The 17809-nt window shown below is 43.7% G+C and overlaps 1 protein-coding gene across 6 annotated transcripts in view; it reads left to right on the forward strand.

Annotated features, from left to right (window-relative positions):
• The window catches only part of ANO6 (anoctamin 6), a 132616-nt gene that overhangs the window by 57212 nt on the left and 57595 nt on the right, over positions 1-17809 (forward strand). For all 6 annotated transcript variants that reach the window (XM_050936118.1, XM_050936115.1, XM_050936113.1 and 3 more), the window contains one exon: positions 3139-3267. In XM_050936118.1, coding sequence (XP_050792075.1) covers positions 3139-3267 — 129 coding nt within the window. The remainder of the gene's footprint in view (positions 1-3138; positions 3268-17809) is intronic.

Here is a 17809-nt window from a genome sequence, read left to right on the forward strand (position 1 = left end):
CCCCCAGTTGCTATGATGAGGACGGTTACCAGCCGCTCTGTACCATCTACTGGGAATGACTGGGAATCATTCCTATTTTTACCCAGGTGCCCCCGGCCAGCCTCACCTGAGACCACCCAGGAGCACTCATGGGCTCATGATGAGGACGACTATCAGTCCTACTGCACTGTACCGTCTGCCACCGGGGAGGGGAGGAGAGAGGATGCTACTGTTTACTGCTGCAGCACCGTGTCTACCAGCAGCATGCAATATACATAGGGTGACATATAAAAAAGTCAAGAAACGATTTTTTCCCCTTTTCTATCACGGAGGGTGTCATGGTGTAATTCCCCACTCTGAACCTTAGCGTACAAAAGGTGGGGCACCAGCATGATTTCCTCTAAGCTCAATTACCAGCTTAGTACTTGTAGCGCTGCCACCAACCAGGAATTCCAGTGCCTGGTACACTCTAGTCCCCCCAAAACCTCGCCCGGGGACCCCCAAGACCCAGACCCTCTGGATCTTAACACAAGGAAAGTAAACCCTTTCCCCCCGTTGCCTCTCCCAGACTTCCCCTCCCTGAGTTACCCTGGAAGATCACTGTGATTTAAACTCCTTGAATCTTAAAACAGAGAGAAAAATCCACCTTCCCCCTTCCTTCTCTCTCCCCCTCCCAGATTCTCCCTGAGAGAGAAAGTAATCCTAACACAGAGAGAAATTAACCTTTCTCTCCCCCTTCCCTCCTTTCTCCCCACCAATTCCCTGGTGAATCCAGACCCCGTCCCCTAGGATCTCACACCAGAATAAAAAAAAAAGATCAGGTTCTTAAACAAGAAAAGCTTTTAATTAAAGAAAGAAAAACAGTAAAAATTATCTTTGTAAATTTAAGATGGAATATGTTATAGGGTCTTTCAGCTATAGACACTGGGAATACCCTCCCAGCCTAAGTATACAAGTACAAAGTAAAATCCTTTCAGCAAAATACAAATTTGAACTCCTTCCAGCCAAATACACATTTGCAAATAAAGAAAACAAACATAAGCCTAACTCGCCTTATCTACCTAGTACTCACTATTCTGGACATATAAGAGACTGTATCAGAGAGATTGGAGAGAAACCTGGTTGCACGTCTGGTCACTCTGAGCCCCCAGAGTGAACAACAACTAAACACTAACAGCACACACAAAAACTTCCCTCCCTCAATATTTGAAAGTATCCTGTCCCCTGATTGGTCCTCTGGTCAGGTGACAGCCGGGCTCACTGATCTTGTTAACCCTTTACAGGCAAAAGAGACATGAAGTACTTCTGTTCTATTAACCCTTAACTATTTGTTTATGATGGGAGGGGGGGTAAATTGACGAGATAGACCCTGAACCACCCCAGACAATGTGTTTGACCCTACAGGCACTGGGAGCTCAGCCAAGAATGCAAATGATTTTCGGAGACTGTGGGGACTGTGGGATAGCTGGAGTCCTCGGAACCCCCTCCCTCCCTCCATGAACGTCCATTTGATTTTTTGGCTTTCCTTTACGCATGTCACGCATCACTGTGTTGTGGACTCTGTATCATAGCCTGGAGATTTTTTTCAAATGCTTTGGCATTTCGTCTTCTGTAACGGAGCTCTGATAGAACAGATTTGTCTCCCCATACAGCGGTCAGATCCAGTATCTCCCGTACAGTCCATGTTGGAGCTCTTTTTGGATTTGGGACTGCATCGCCACCCGTGCTGATCAGAGCTCCACGCTGGACAAACAGGAAATGCAATTCAAAAGTTCGCAGGGCTTTGCCTGTCTACCTGGCCACTGCATCCGAGTTCAGATTGCTGTCCAGAGCGGTCACAGTGGAGCACTGTGTGATACCGCCCGGAGGCCAATACTGTCGATTTGCGGCCACGCTAACTCTAATCCGATATGGTAATACCGATTTTAGTGCTACTCCTCTCGTTGGGGAGGAGTACAGAAACTGATTTAAAGAGCCCTTTATATCGATATAAAGGGCCTCGTTGTGTGGATGGGTACAGCATTAAATCAGTTTTACGCTACTAAAATCGGTTTAAACACCTAGTGTAGACCAGGCCTATAAGAGATCTCTTCAGCTTTTGCCCTGCAGCTGTCAGTCCCCCTCTGCGGGGCTCGGACTTCAGTCCTACCCCCTGGTGTTCAGCCCCTCCTCCCCTGTGATTTTTACTAAAAATCACAGACAGGTCACTGGCTTCCATGAATTTTTGTTTATTGCCCACGACATGTCTGTGACTTTTACTAAAAATAACTGTGATGAAATCTTAACCTTAAGCATGATTACACGTGGTGATGCACACAAGTATTCCCACAAACTAACTGCAAAAATGTAACTCCAGCATTCAAATTTCTCCATCAAGCCCATCATCAATTGTGCCTAAAATATTATACACATGAATTAACACATTGAGATGTTATTAGTGGATATGACAATCTATCCTATGTTCCTCTAGGGACTGGGTGATGGTTTATGGATATATTAATCTTTTTGATTTTGGCATATATTATAACATGATGGATGTGTGGCGTTTAACAATGTTCTGTGCCTGCTGAGATTTTGCTAATAAAAATAAGAAGTATATCCACATGGGATGTGTTACATTTTGTGTATGCATTTGCACTGTGGCCATATCCTTCTCTGATTCAGGGTCATGCATGTGACACTGGTTCTTATAGATATTAGTATGTATGGAGCCATGAAAGGATTTTTCAGTTGTTGAGAAGCTCAGACTTCTGGCAAAGTTTCTGGGAAAGATGGGAAGCTAGTTATTGTGAGAGTCCCTGCAGGAATCAAAATGTTTTATAACAAGGATCTGTAACAGTATATCACAATGGTATGTAAGTTACTTGACAGATGCCTTATTTGGTAATGGTACTGTCACCTAAGATCCTTCCATTGCCATATTTGCAAAAGTTAATCTGCAATTTCTGAAGGAGAAAATTAGGTAAAAGTTCTGCTGTCCTTATGTCATACAGACACCTGGCTCTTTACAAAAGAGAACAGTATGATCCTGAGTTTTGTTGCTACTGTAATGACTTGACATTGAGTTTTTCTACTCCTCAACTTCTGTACGTAGTCAACAGACAAAAAAAACTGACTTGTAAAGATCTTCATATTTAAAATGTTCTGCACTCCTTGCAGGCAGAGTTTGATCAAAAACCTGACTCCTTGTTCTTTAACGATGGCCAGCGAAGAATTGACTTTGTTTTGGTGTATGAAGATGAGAGCAAAAATGAGAATCGCAAGAAGAGTGTGAATAAAAAGCAAATGGTAAGGTGTTTCTCAGTTTTGTTTCATGGAGGCATTGGTCATAATTACCATGGAAAAAATAATTGATTTTTCAGTTCAGGCTAAACTGAAAGCTGGGGGAGAGGGGAGGGGAATTGGTCAAAATGAAAAGTTACAAAATGTTTTGACTTTTTCAGTATTTTTGTCCTTTTTTTTTTTGTTGTTTTTTTCCCTTCTTTTTTTTTTTTTGTTTGTTTTTGTTTTTGGCTGAAACTATTCTCTAAATGCAGTTTGGCAAATAGCATCAATGCCCCTGAAAACTGCATATTTCAGTGAATTTACTTTTTGCCAAAAAAGGGTCACCCATTCCATAGTTCAGAGTGAAGCCAGACTTGTATTTTAAGCACTATTTCTCACTTTTGTTTGGAGTAACCAACATGTCTGTGCATTGGAATGCTTAACCTAGCCTGTGAAACTTCTTTCAGGGAATTGGAATAGAGATGTTTATATGTTGCTTAGTCAAAAATTACATGTGTTTTCCCTGTGGTTGCTGATTTTTCAGCCCACATGTTCTCAGCAGCAGCAAGTTTTCTGAACTCTCAAGTTTCACTCATAAAGACTGATTTTTAGGCAGTGAGGAATAGGGCAGTTTTAATTCACAGACCACTTCCCTTGAGAGAACCATCAAGGAATCGTTGTTGTAGGCTGTCTCCTCCACAAGTTAGTCAGTGCTAGAAAGGTACCAAAGCCAGAAGTGTCACTGTGTTGACCTAAACACCCAAGTGAGCACCGGAGTACACCAGGCCTTCACTGTGGAAACCTATAGACAGAGAGGACCAAATCCTCAGGTGTGGCTGAGCTCTGCTTTACACACTGAGGGGAGTGGTTTTCCACCACTTTTCCACACCCCCTCTCCTGAGCACGGGTGAAAGCTGGTTTGGATGCTGGCACAAGCTGTAACAGTCACAGGACTACCCCAACTTGCACCAGCTGGAATGACCTGTTAGGGCCATTTCAGTAGCACAGGATGGCATAGCGTACTCTGAGCACACTCTCTCCTGGTCCTGACATGCCCCACCATGCTGCAGGAGGAAGGTGCTGGGAATAGAGAGCATACAGCTGTCTGTGCTGGCATTAAGCTGCTCAGGGCTATGCCTACACAAAGGAAATCCCCATCAGCCCCATAAGGGCAGCTTTAGCACAAAGCAACCAGCAGTGGGGCCAAGGATCTGGCCTTGAATGTGAGGGATGATCATAAACTGTGGGATTAGTGGTGCCCTCCAAGCCTGAGCTCCCAGATGGCTCGGAGCTTGGGCCAAGCTTGCAGTTGGTGATCCATCTGTGCACTTCACAGGGTTAGATTTCTGTAACGAAAGCATCAGCACCTGAAGTGCTCTGGGGCTTCATCACTGACTTGATACATATTAAGGATCGCTAGGGGTAGTAGATGGTTGACAGAGAACTCAGGTGTCCTGAAGGACCAGGATTTTTGGGGATATGGAGCAGGGGTTATTTTGGAAAACAGTTGTGGGGGCACGGAGAGGAATGAGAAAGAGAGGGCATTGCTGGGAGTTATAGGGAAAACGTGGGTGTTACGAGTGGTTGGGAGGAGGAACATGGAAACAGGAATGCCAGACTGGATCATATCTGAGGTTCATCTAGTTCAGTATCCTGCCTCTGACAGTGGCCAGAGCTACATGTTTCAGAGGAAGGTGTTAGAACCCAGCAGTAAACAGATGTTCAATAGTCTGTTCCAAATATAGGTTTCATCTTAGTCTCTAATAGTTAGAGACTGGCTTAAACCTAGGAGCAAAAAGTTTAATAGACCTTCCAAAGTTTTAGTCATCATTAATTATGACAACTCTGGATTTTCTTGAAAACTATATAAATACTCAGTCCCTATTGGAATCTTGTCAAGTTCTTGGCCTTAATGACTTCCTGTGGCACTGAATCCCACAGTCTAATTACACGTTGCGTGAAAAAGTATTTCCTTTCATCAGTTCAGAATTATCCACTTTTTAAATTTTTCCCTTCTTCTTGTGTTATAAAACAGGGAGAACAGAAGTTCCTGATCTGCCTTCTTGATATTTATTATTTTATGTGCATATATAATGACACTCTTACTCATCTCTTTTCCAAGGTAAACAACCCCAATCTTTTAAATCTTTCTTTAGATGAGAGTTTTTTCCAGGCCTTTAATCATCCCTGTTGCTCTTTTCTGCACCAGGGAGAAATAGGGTGTTAAAAAGAATAATCTTGACTAGGGCAAGGGCATGAATAAAGAGAGCAGATTGTCACTTCCTATATCCTCTCTCCTCACAGTCCTTTGCCCCAGAAAGAGCTGGTCAAAAAGTTTCAAATTCCAAAAGTTTTCAACAAGAAAAAAAGGATAATTTTTTCATGAAAATGTTCATGAAAAATGAATCCTATTTTTCAATGAACTCCAAACTCAACATATTTTAAGGTGTATAACATTTACATAGGTAAAGTTTTCAGCATTAAATGTATGCACATAAGAAAGGGATCAGGACAAAATACAAAAGGGCTAAGCCCGAGGTGTGGAGGGAGATAAACAGGTCATGGAGGCAGGAGGTAGGGCCCTCTTCCCGCTTTGCCTTAAAGCCCCTGCTTTAATCTGTTCCGTCCATCTTTCCCACTCCACATGCCTGCTCCAGAACACCTGTTTCTCATACATACACACAAATGTACTCCAGCAACACCATACCTTCCTACTCACTTCTCTCCGTGTTCCTCCCCCAGCAATACTGTTCCCCCAATATTTTCTTCTCCCATGTCACCCCAACAGTCTGATCCTCCACCATGATCCCCTGTAATACGTCAGCTTCCTATTCACACCAGTGTCTTGTTAGTGTTACAGTAGGAATAGTGCTAATGAACTGCTACAGAGAAAGGTCAAACATGGCTATTTAATTTCTTCAATATGCCCAACAGCAGATTTTGTTGATAAAGACATGTAGAACCAAGAGAACATTCCCAGCCATATTATTACAGCGCATAGGCATTGTAGGTCACATTTTAATCCTGGACTTCTTGATATTGTCCCTTTAATTTTAGGATTATGTAGACATCCCTAAACTTGAAAGGTGCATTTTAACACCAGGGCCACCCAGAGAATTCAGGGGGCCTGGGGCAAAGTGGGGCAGCTGCGGCACTTGTACTCACCCGGCAGCAGTCCGGGCCTTAGGCAGCGGGGGCCCTTCAGTCACTCTGCGTCTTCGGCAGCACTGAAGGGCTCCCCACCGCTGAAATGCATGCCAGGCCAGGGCTCGTGGGGTCCCTGCGGGGCCCAGGGCCTGGGGCAAATTGCCCCACTTGCTGCCCCCCCAGGCAGCCCTGTTTAACACAGGACTTCACTCTTGTATCCGAGCAACGTTTCTCTCTTAAATCTTTGAGTTTTAATAGACTCTGCTGGAGACGGCCAAGGATACAACACAATACCAAAAGCAGCAGGTTTATGAATAGTGACTTGCCTTAGGGAAAAGGAGGAGTTGGAGTAAAAAGCCTTGTAGCTAGATGGGTTGATATTCATTGCACAGGCTTGCAGTTGGCATTGCTGAGGCAGCCATAAGGAACGTCATTAGTGGTGTTTAATAGAGTACAGCAGTGGGTGGATGTAGCTTTACACATGGTCACAAGTACCAAAAATAAAATGAAGTGGAGAGGTAATTAAAAACAAAAAGCTGCCCTTTTGGAAACGCGTTCGTATCAATTACATTTTTATGTTTTTGTTTGTCATTTTTGGTCAGAACCCAAATGTATTTTTTTAAATGAGTGTCTTTTCCAAATAGTTATAAAATTAAACATGTGCAATAAACTATTGGTATTTTATTATGTGGATAAAATTAACTCTTGAATTATCAGACCAGTAAGAGTATCAATATTATGTTAGGTGCCTTCCATCCATAAAAGAAGGTTCAGTCACCTGTCCCCTGGGGCTTACAATCTAAGGCCTCATCCTGTAATTTGTTGCATGTGCCCAGACTGCTGTGCCCCTGTGGAGCCCAAATGAAGTCAGTGAGGCTCTGTGTACATGCAGTAATACACCTACATATTATGAATTGTAGGACCAGGGTCCATAGGACACAAAAAGAGGGGATAGTGGAATACAAGTGGCCATGGTGGAGACTAGTGTGGAGGGTGTATTTTCCATGATATATACACACTATTTCCAATCACTTATCAACTCTGCCATTATCAGTCTGATACGTTTTTGCAGGTCTCACAGCAGAAGTGGGTGTCCAGGAAAGATTTGAACGTAGTGAGATAGTAGCCTTTAGGAAAGGGCCTTCCATGAATAGGGACAGTGTGAAGGCACGGCAATGTTATAGGAGCTTAGGACAAACATGCATCTGATGAAGTGGACTTTAGCCCACAAAATCTTACACTCAAATAAATTTGTTAGTCTTTAAGGTACCACAAGTACTCCTCGTTCTTTATGTTGAGATTGGTATCAGTAGAGCCAAGGAGATGGCTGGTGACACAAAGAGACAAGGATGGAGAACTAGAGAGAGTCAAAATTATGCAGGGTCTTGAAGCCTGGAACAAGGAGTTTGAATCTGATGTATTCATAGATGGAGAACCAGTAAAAGGATTCAAAGCTGGAGGGTGATATGGACCAGGTGATGGATGAGTGAAGGGAAGAAGCGAGAGGACAGTGAAAGGTTGAGAAGGAGGAGGAAGAAGAGGGTAAAGAAAAATGGACTGTTTCCCTTTTAATCTGGGAAGTTTTTGTACTGTGGAATGAGAGGAAGTGAGTTATTCACGGTGACCAGAATCCTGTGGTGAATTTCTCTAAATATTGAAAAACACATCAAATACTGCTGGTGTGGATTTAATAATACACTTTCCTTATCTGTTAGTCAAGGAATAGGATTCTGGCAGCTTTAAAAGGTGAGAGGTTTCTGCCTTTTTGATGATAGAGTAGATGAGGGCCAGCTCCAAGTACATTTGCTCCTGAGATAAAGGCGGGATTTGCCTGGGCTGTCCCTCCCTTATCAACTCTGTTGTTCACTCTGTGCAATTAGACCTCACTTGTTTATTAGATGGTTTTAGGTTTATTACAAAAAAATCTCTGCTGAAATGTGCACTGTTAAAACCCAGTTTTCAAAAGTATCTCCAGTGCATAGATGCTTGTTTTCATTTCAGAGCACCTGCTGTGGAGAGAGTATTCTACACCACTTCATTTCATAAGCAAATTATGTATAGACATGTAAAACTTCCTGTTTCCTTCCAAGTAATGCACTGGATTTTCTCTGGGTCTTACTGCACCCTGCTATGAGAGAGAGAGAGAGAGAGAGAGAGAGAGAGAAACAAAGAAATAAAGGGAGTTAGAATAATTGAGGAGGGGATAAAACAAAAGCTTCGGTAACTAAGAGGTGGAAGGGAAGATGGCTTATTTATTTGTTATGAAATTTTGCAGCCTGGGAAAATACTAATAAATAGAAAATGTAATGACAGAATTAGCATTTTGGCCTATCAGAATTCCCTGAAAGATGTGGAAATATTTTATGTATAAAGATTTTATTTGCCTTGGAGTAATCTCTAACCTTTATGTTGTCTTTTACATGCTCTAGTACTTATTTGTTTATATTTTCATTTGGGGCAAATTGACTACTACTTTTATGATGCAATACTATTACAAGTAACCAAAATGGGAAATGTTGTCATTTATAATCAACTTTAAATACTGCATATTCACTGTCTGTCCCTGATCAATAATAAACGGAAAAAACCAAACTTTATATCCAGCACATTGTGTAATTCAAGGTGCTTAAAGACTAAGTTTCCTTGTTTGTACTACTCTTTCTTTGACTCTCCTAGCAGCTTTACATACCTATTACCCAAGGGTTTATTATATATAGAGCTTTAGAAATCTGGTTTATTGAAGAGTAATAGATCCAAAGGGGTATATTCTCCTGGGGTGAAACTGTGGCTTCGTGGAAGAAAATGGCAAAACTCCCATTGACTTCAATGGAAACAGGATTTCACCCTTGATAGATAAGGATAATACCTACTGGGACAAGTTCTGACCTGAATTGAACTCCACACAACCCTATTTTGTGACATGTAAGTCAGGGCAGAAATTAGGTCATTGACTCATTAAAATTAATGAGAGTTAGGATCCATGTATTCAGAAGTGGCCACAGATTTAAACCCAGTGGCCTTCAAACTTCAACTCCCAGAATGCCTCAAAGATACACCCGTGTTTTAAGTTTATCTCCCCACATGGTTCATTGACAACCTCCTTCCCCAACCTGGTAGACCATCCTCTCCATCCATGCTCCAGTTACTGTCCAGGGATAGGAGGAATACAAAGTTCATTGGTCCTTGACTCCAAGCAGGTCAGGGGAAGCTCTAGATCATCATTTCTCAGATGCAGCCACTCTGGCCACATGCAGCCACCAGGGGCTTTTCTTGCGGCCACAGCCTCCTGGGCTCTGATTAAGGGGGAGGAGAGGGCAAAGCAGCATTCCCTCCCCTTCCCGGTTGCTCCTGGATGTGCTTCCTTGGTGTTGGTTGCTGGGGCTGCCAACACGGGTTGGGCTGACACCTGGGGCACAACACTGGAGGAACTGGCAGCTGGTGAATTCCCTACCTTCCCGGGGTGATGGGCCTCAGGCTTTGGGCTTCAGCCTTGGACCCTGGCTGCACGGCAGCAGGCCCCAGCATCCCGCTCCGGGCTTCAGGCTCTAGCCCCTGGCAGCCTCCCCCATCCTTCCGGATATCCAGGGCTTAATTTGTCCCCGGGCTTGGCAGGGCTGAGTAAGTCTGCTGTGAAAAGTGATACTTGTATGTTGGTTAATATCACTTTTCACAGCAGACTTACTGGTTAGCAATAAATAAATTACAATGATTTGGACATATCTATGTGCATATTTATTTGTTTTTCCTAAAGCTAATTAAGTACTCTAGGAAAAAGTGTGAGAGCAGTCACCCGCAAAAGTTGGTGACCGCACTCTGAGGCGAGCAAAAAATTTGTCCTGAGAATCCCTGCTCTAGATAGATTGTAAGAGGTACAGACTAGAGGAGCGATTCTGGAAACCAAAAAAAACCCATTCATACTCCCTGTCTCCTGCAGTAATTTCATGGAAGATACACTGACAAGCCAGGGCTGAGGGACCCTTGCAGGAGCCCTCAAGGGGCAGTGTAGAGGTACTGACAGGACCCCAGCTAGCTCCAGGCATGATCACCTAGCACCCCACTGAGCTCAGCAGGGACCATTAAAACCTCACAAGGTGACTATACTCCCTGATTAGACAAAAGGGCCAACAGATCACCATTTAAGCCTTGAAGCGAGAGCTGCACAGTGGCTGCTCAATGTGCTCTTTTCCTGCAGCTGTTCCAGGCCTGCTTCCTGTACTGGACTTTGCTCTAATCTATGCCTGCTCCAGTTCCAGCTCTCTTCCTCAGTTTTTCTGACTTCTGGGCTCCAACCGTTGTCTTAGAATCTGCTGACTCTGACCTTGGCTTCTGACCTTGGTTCTGTTCTGACTGCTGGCTCCAGCCATTGGCTGGGCCTCTGACCATGCCTCTGGTTCTATCCTCTGATTCTTCTCCACCCAGTAGGCCAGGCTCCTGTTCTGACCAGTAGGTCACACTGCCTACACCCCATTGTAGGATAGGTATTTAGGTAGGAAGATGGTAGAACTGAACGATCAGAAAATGAATTTGTAATGGAGAAGGTCAGCCTGGTCAAGGCATTTTCACCAGAGTCACTTTGCAGTGTGACAGCTCAGTAGCGTCACATCCCTAATAATTCTAATGGGATTGCATGAGTGTAACTGAGGACAGAAATTGACCCATGTTAATTTAAGGACTGTCAAGCAATTAAAAATATTAATCGTGATTATTCGCGCAACTAAATAATTAATTGTGAGTAATGGCACTCTTAAACAATAATAGAATACTAGTTATGTAAATATTTTGGATGTTTTCCAGATTTTCAGATATGTTGATTTCAATTACAACACAGAATACAAAGTGTACAGTGCTCACTATATTTATTTTTATTAGAAATATTTGCACTTTAAAAATAAAAAAGAGTATTTTTCAATTCACTTAATATATATGAAGTTGATAAGCTTCATATAAGCATCTGAACTTGAACTTTGAGCCCTTTGAAGTTTACCTGAAACTAACATAGCAAGCACTGTTGAAAATCACAACAATAGATTCCAAACTCCAATGGGTGGAGTGCATTTCAAGTAAATTTTATAAGATATCTGAGGGTATGCTAAGCATGTCTGAGATTAAAATTTCTCCCACGAAGTATGAATTTAAATCCTCGCAATTGATGTGCTCAGTTCAGACCCCATGGACTATTTTCTGTTACAAGTAATTAGAGTTTCAGTAAGTGTTCCAATATGCCTTTTTTTTTTCCTGCTGGGATCCTTAAATAGCTTGTAGTTGAAAACTAATGAGACAGCAATAGAAAGGTAAATTCAAAATACATTAACAGATAATGTGGTTTTTGTCCTAATCCAATTTACATTGAAAGACTTTTACTGACTTCAGTGAGAGTTGGATCAGAACCTTCATTTCTGATCATGGTCACCAATGAAGATAAACAATCCATGCTTCATAAAAATAATTTTTAAAAAAAATCTTTATCCAGACAACAAAGAAACAACCAACAGCAAATATTTGATATTCAGCAATTTCTACAGAGAGTTTACAGAGAACTCTAGATTAGCAGGATATGAGAGGTTTGATTTCATAAGTAAACAGTCTTTTTCTAAATTGTTCCTGCTAATCAAATATTATTCATCTAAATTAGTTTAGCTACCTGACAAACGGAAAATTGGTTTGAACAATTTAAAAAAACATTACTTCTTCCATTGTTTTTGAATGTGTCATGCCTGAAGAAAAGGAACAATATCTGTGTTATTAAAATAAGCACTACAAACAAATATCATATTTTAGGTCCATTTTATGCCATTGCTTGGGTCTGCAAAAGACAGCAAGCTACATAAACTGGTTGTGTGCCAAGATGACCTATCTTGCAGTGAGGTAAGAAAGATGGATGAGCCCATTAAGTTAAGGAAGGAGGGCAACCACACCTGTTCTGCAGTCTGGTAGAGAGATTTGTTTGGCAGGGCTGAGGGTAGTGAGGAACTCCTGGAAATAAAGTCTCTATTCCTGTGGCAGCCCTACTTGTATCCTGCTCCCACTTTCTCACCTCACCTACTGGGTCAGGAGAGAAATCAGGAATTATAAATGGGCATGGGGAGATGGGTCCAGAACTTCTTTCCAAGTACAATTATTAAAAATGATCATTGACAGTCAGGGTGGAGTCAGCAGTGTTACCAGTCCCAAGTGTTCAAAAATCATGAGTCAGTCCTGCGGAAATCATGAGTGGCTTAAAACTTAACGATATATATAACTCTACTATATAGGGTTTCTTTTTTCTTTGCCTTCAGGTTTATGAGCCTTTACAGTACACTCACTTCACATTTTCAAGCATTAGTCTTGCAACCATGAGCAATAGAAACTTACTTTTTTAAAGAAAAAAACGAAATGGAGAATCTTTTGATGACAGAACTAGTAGCTTTAAGAAAACCTCCCAAAAAATCATGAGAGATGGCAATAATAAGATTGAAGGGTTGTTTCTTGTAGTCTCTCCCACCCAACTATCAGCAGGATGCCTTAAGCCTGATGAGCCCATGTTCTCTTGGTGACTGACAGATCTCCCTTTAATGTTCTGAAGACCAAATTAACTTGTGGAAGTCATTGCCATGCTACTATTATTGAAGAAAACTGATTAGCAAGATTAAAAAAAGGATTAGACACATGTCAATAAGCACAGTTGTCATAAACAGATAGCTAAGGGTTAATGTCTCTTTCACCTGAAGCACCTGACCAGAGGACCAATCAGGAAACCGGATTTTTTCAACTTTGGGTGGAGGGATTTAAGTGTCTTTGTCTTTGTTTTCTGGCTGCCTGCTTGCTCTGAGCTTTGGAGAAGTAGTTCTACTTTCTAGTCTTCTGTTTCTAAGTGTAAGGACAAAGAGATCAGATAGTAAGTTCTATGGTTTCTTTTCTTTGGTATTTGCATGAATATAAGTGCTGGAGTGCTTTGATTTGTATTCTTTTTGAATAAGGCTGTTTATTCAATATTCTTTTAAGCAATTGACCCTGTGTTGTATCATCTTAATACAGAGAGAACATTTGTACTTATTTTTCTTTCTTTTTATATAAAGCTTTCTTTTAAGACCTGTTGGAGTTTTTCTTTACTTCAGGGAAATTGAGTCTGTACTCACCAGGGAATTGGTGGGAGGAAGAAATCAAGGGGAGATTTGTGTGTTGGATCGCTAGCCTGATTTTGCATTCCCTCTGGGGAAATAGGAAAGTACTTTTTGTTTCCAGGATTGGGAACAGAGAGGGAGATTCACTCTGTTTGGATTCACAGAGCTTGTGTCTGTGTATCTCTCCAGGAGCACCTGGAGGGGGGAAGGGAAAAAGGATTATTTCCCTTGGTTGTGAGACTCAAGGGATTTGGGTCTTGGGGTCCCCAGGGAAGGTTTTTCGGAGGGACCAGAGTGCCCCAAAACACTCTAATTTTTTGGGTGGTGGCAGCAGGTACCAGGTCCAAGCTGGTAGCTAAGCTTGGAGGTTTTCATGCTAACCCCCATATTTTGGACGCTAAGGTCCAAATCTGGGACTAAGGGTATTACATGGTGGCAGCGGTGGGATATAGACAGAATCCAGAAGCCAGTAGGAATATTATATTTTTCTTTTCTCTGCTAAGGGCTTTTTAGCAGAGAGAAACAGTTGGTTTTAAAAGGGAACCAGAGAGAATTTTTTTTTCTGCTCTCTCTGGCAGTTTGTGGCTTGCATGTTAAGCGAGAAGCCATTAAGAAACTGTTGAGGGTCTTTTGTCATGCAATAGCCCTCCCATTAGGAGGCAAGTAACAGCACTTATATGCATGCAAATAAAGTGGTTTTTCTGGTTTCCCTTCATTGAACATTAGCTAGAAAGAGAAAAGGAAAATTAGCTAAAGGCACTGTTGCTAGGCAGACTTCAGGAGGCAACAGAGAACCTGCAGTTCAGAAGATAAACACCGGAGGGCACCCCAACACAAGAAAACAGGAACCATGACTTCTAAGGCAAAAATTAACGCCAAAAAACAAATCAAAAAAGCTAAACACAGGCAACAACTAAAAATAAAACAAAAAAAAATGGAGATAAAAAAAAGAAAAAAACAGATCAAAAAGGCAGCCTACCAAAAAGAACAGGCAGCCAAAAAGGCAGCCAAGGAGGCAGCACACAAAAGAAAACTAGAAAAAAAAGAGGTGGCCTACCGAAGAAAACAAGCAGAAAAAGAGTTGGCCCACAGAAGGAAGCAAAAAGAAAAAGAGGTGGCCTACCGAAGGAAACAAGCAGAAAAAGAGTCGGCCCACCACCGAGAAATGAAAAAACAACAAAAAAAAAATGAAGAGAAGGAAAAACAGAGAAAACATGAACTGAAGTTGGCAAAAGCTGGGCTGCCTGTGCCAGCCACTGTCAAGGGGAACGATTACCCCAGGGGGCACACAGACCATAAACCCTACAACCGAGGACAGCCAAAGACCCCACATACCACCCAAGTAAAGCCACAGATACCCTACCCTTCAACCTCACCAGTCTCCAGTAACTCACCTCGGCCCAGTGACCCATCAGATGGAAGATGCTTTAAGTGTAATTAACTGGAACATATCAAGGCCAAGTGTCCCAAGAACACCATGCGAGTGCAATTCATTACACCACCATCACACCAAAGATCCCCAGGCCCGGATGCCTCTCAAATACCCTTGGAGCGAAGGGAAAATTTGAGAGTGGGCGGAAAGAAGGTTACTGCGTGGAGAGACACGGGGGCACAAGTGTCAGCTATCCACCAATCCTTCGTTGACCCCAAATTCATCAACCCAAAGGCCAAAGTTACAATTTACCCCTTCATGTCACAAGCTGTAGACTTACCTACAGCTCAACTGCCAGTCCAGTACAAAGGCTGGTCAGGAATGTGGACTTTTGCAGTCTATGACAATTATCCTATCCCCATGCTACTGGGGGAAGACTTGGCCAACCAGGTGAGGCGGGCCAAGAGAGTGGGAATGGTTACACGTAGCCAAACCAGGCAAGCTTCCAGACCCATTCCTGTTCCTGAGCCGTCCACAGAGGCCCCGTCTGTGTTACCAGAGACCCAGACAGAGGTAGTGGACCCGGATTCCATGCCTACCACTGAAACAGCCACAGCATCTCCAGTCCCAGGCCCGGAACTGGAACAGCAACCAGCACCAGCAAGTGCAACTACATCTTCAAACTCAACGCCAGAGGGCGCCAGCGAGCCAAAACTGGCATAAGCAACAGACAGCCATACCCAAAAGGCTCAGCCAGAGCCTGAAATACCCTCAGGTGCACCAGCGGAGAGCGGTTCACCAGCAACGGAAACAACCCCATCACCTACATCGCTTCCAGAGGGACCAAGCCCAAGTCCACAGTCTGAGGAAGAACTGGTGACCCCAGCCTCAAGGGAACAGTTCCAGACTGAGCAGGAAGCGGATGACAGCCTTCAGAAAGCTTGGGCAGCGGCACGGAGCACCCCACCGCCTCTCAGCTCTTTTAATCGATCCCGGTTTGTTATAGACCAAGGACTTTTATACAAGGAAATTCTTTCTGGTGGACACCGGGAAGAATGGCAGCCGCAAAAAACAGTTGGTGGTTCCAACTAAGTACCGGGAGAAGCTCTTAAGCTTAGCCCATGATCATCCCAGTGGCCATGCTGGGGTGAACAGAACCAAGGACCGGTTGGGGAAGTCCTTCCACTGGGAGGGGATGGGCAAGGATGTTGCCAAGTATGTCCGGTCTTGTGAGGTATGCCAAAGAGTGGGAAAGCCTCAAGACCAGGTCAAGGCCCCTCTCCAGCCACTCCCCATAATTGAGGTCCCATTTCAGCGAGTAGCTGTGGATATTCTGGGCCCTTTCCCAAAAAAGACGCCCAGAGGAAAGCAGTACGTACTGACTTTAGTGGACTTTGCTACCCGATGGCCAGAAGCAGTCGCTCTAGGCAACACCAGGGCTAACACTGTGTGCCTGGCCCTAACAGACATCTTTGCCAGGGTAGGTTGGCCCTGCGACATCCTTACAGATTCAGGGTCTAATTTCCTGGCAGGGACCATGGAAAAACTGTGGGAAACTCATGGGGTGAATCACTTGGTTGCCACCCCATACCACCATCAAACCAATGGCCTGGTGAAAAGGTTCAATGAAACTTTGGGGGCCATGATACGAAAATTCATCAACAAATTCTCCAATAATTGGGACCTAGTGTTGCAGCAGTTGCTGTTTGCCTACAGGGCTGTACCACATCCCAGTTTAGGGTTTTCACCATTTGAACTTGTGTATGGTCACGAGGTTAAGGGGCCATTACAGTTGGTGAAGCAGCAATGGGAGGGGTTTACGCCTTCTCCAGGAACTAACATTCTGGACTTTGTAAGCAACCTACAAAGCACCCTCCGACACTCTTTAGCCCTTGCTAAAGAGAACCTAAAGGATGCTCAAGAAGAGCAAAAGGCCTGGTATGACAGACATGCCAGAGATCGGTCCTTCAAGGTAGGAGACCAGGTTATGGTCTTGAAGGCGCAACAGGCCCATAAGATGGAAGCATCATGGGAAGGGCCCTTCACGGTCCAAGAGCGCCTGGGAGCTGTAAACTACCTCATAGCATTTCCCAATTCCTCACTAAAGCGTAAAGTGTACCATGTTAATTCTCTCAAGCCTTTCTATTCCAGAGACTTACAGGTTTGTCAGTTTACAGTCCAGGGAGATGATGCTGAGTGGCCTGACGGTGTCTACTACGACGGGAAAAAAGACGGTGGCGTGGAAGAGGTGAACCTCTCAACCACCCTGGAACGTCTGCAACGGCAACAAATCAAGGAGCTGTGCACTAGCTTCGCCCCATTGTTCTCAGCCACCCCAGGACGGACTGAACGGGCATACCACTCCATTGATACAGGTAATGCTCACCCAATCAGAACCCCACCCTACCGAGTGTCTCCTCATGCCCAAGCTGCTATAGAACGGGAGATCCAGAACATGCTACAGATGGGTATAATCCGCTCATCTACCAGTGCATGGGCATCTCCAGTGGTTCTGGTACCCAAACCAGATGGGGAAATACGCTTTTGCGTGGACTACCGTAAGCTAAATGCTGTAACTCGTCCGGACAACTATCCAATGCCACGTACCGATGAGCTATTGGAAAAGTTGGGACGTGCCCAGTTCATCTCTACAATAGACTTAACCAAGGGGTACTGGCAAGTACCGCTAGATGAACCTGCCAAGGAGAGGTCAGCATTCGTCACCCATGCGGGGGTGTATGAATTCAATGTCCTTCCTTTCGGCCTTCGAAATGCACCCGCCACCTTCCAGAGGCTGGTAGATGGTCTACTAGCTGGACTGGGAGAATTTGCAGTTGCCTACCTCGATGATGTGGCCATTTTTTCAGACTCCTGGCCCGAACACCTACTACACCTGGAAAAGGTCTTTGAGCGCATCAGGCAGGCAGGACTAACTGTTAAGGCCAAA

The sequence above is a fragment of the Gopherus flavomarginatus genome, chromosome 1, assembly GCF_025201925.1.
Source record: "Gopherus flavomarginatus isolate rGopFla2 chromosome 1, rGopFla2.mat.asm, whole genome shotgun sequence".
Classification (NCBI taxonomy): domain Eukaryota; kingdom Metazoa; phylum Chordata; order Testudines; family Testudinidae; genus Gopherus; species Gopherus flavomarginatus.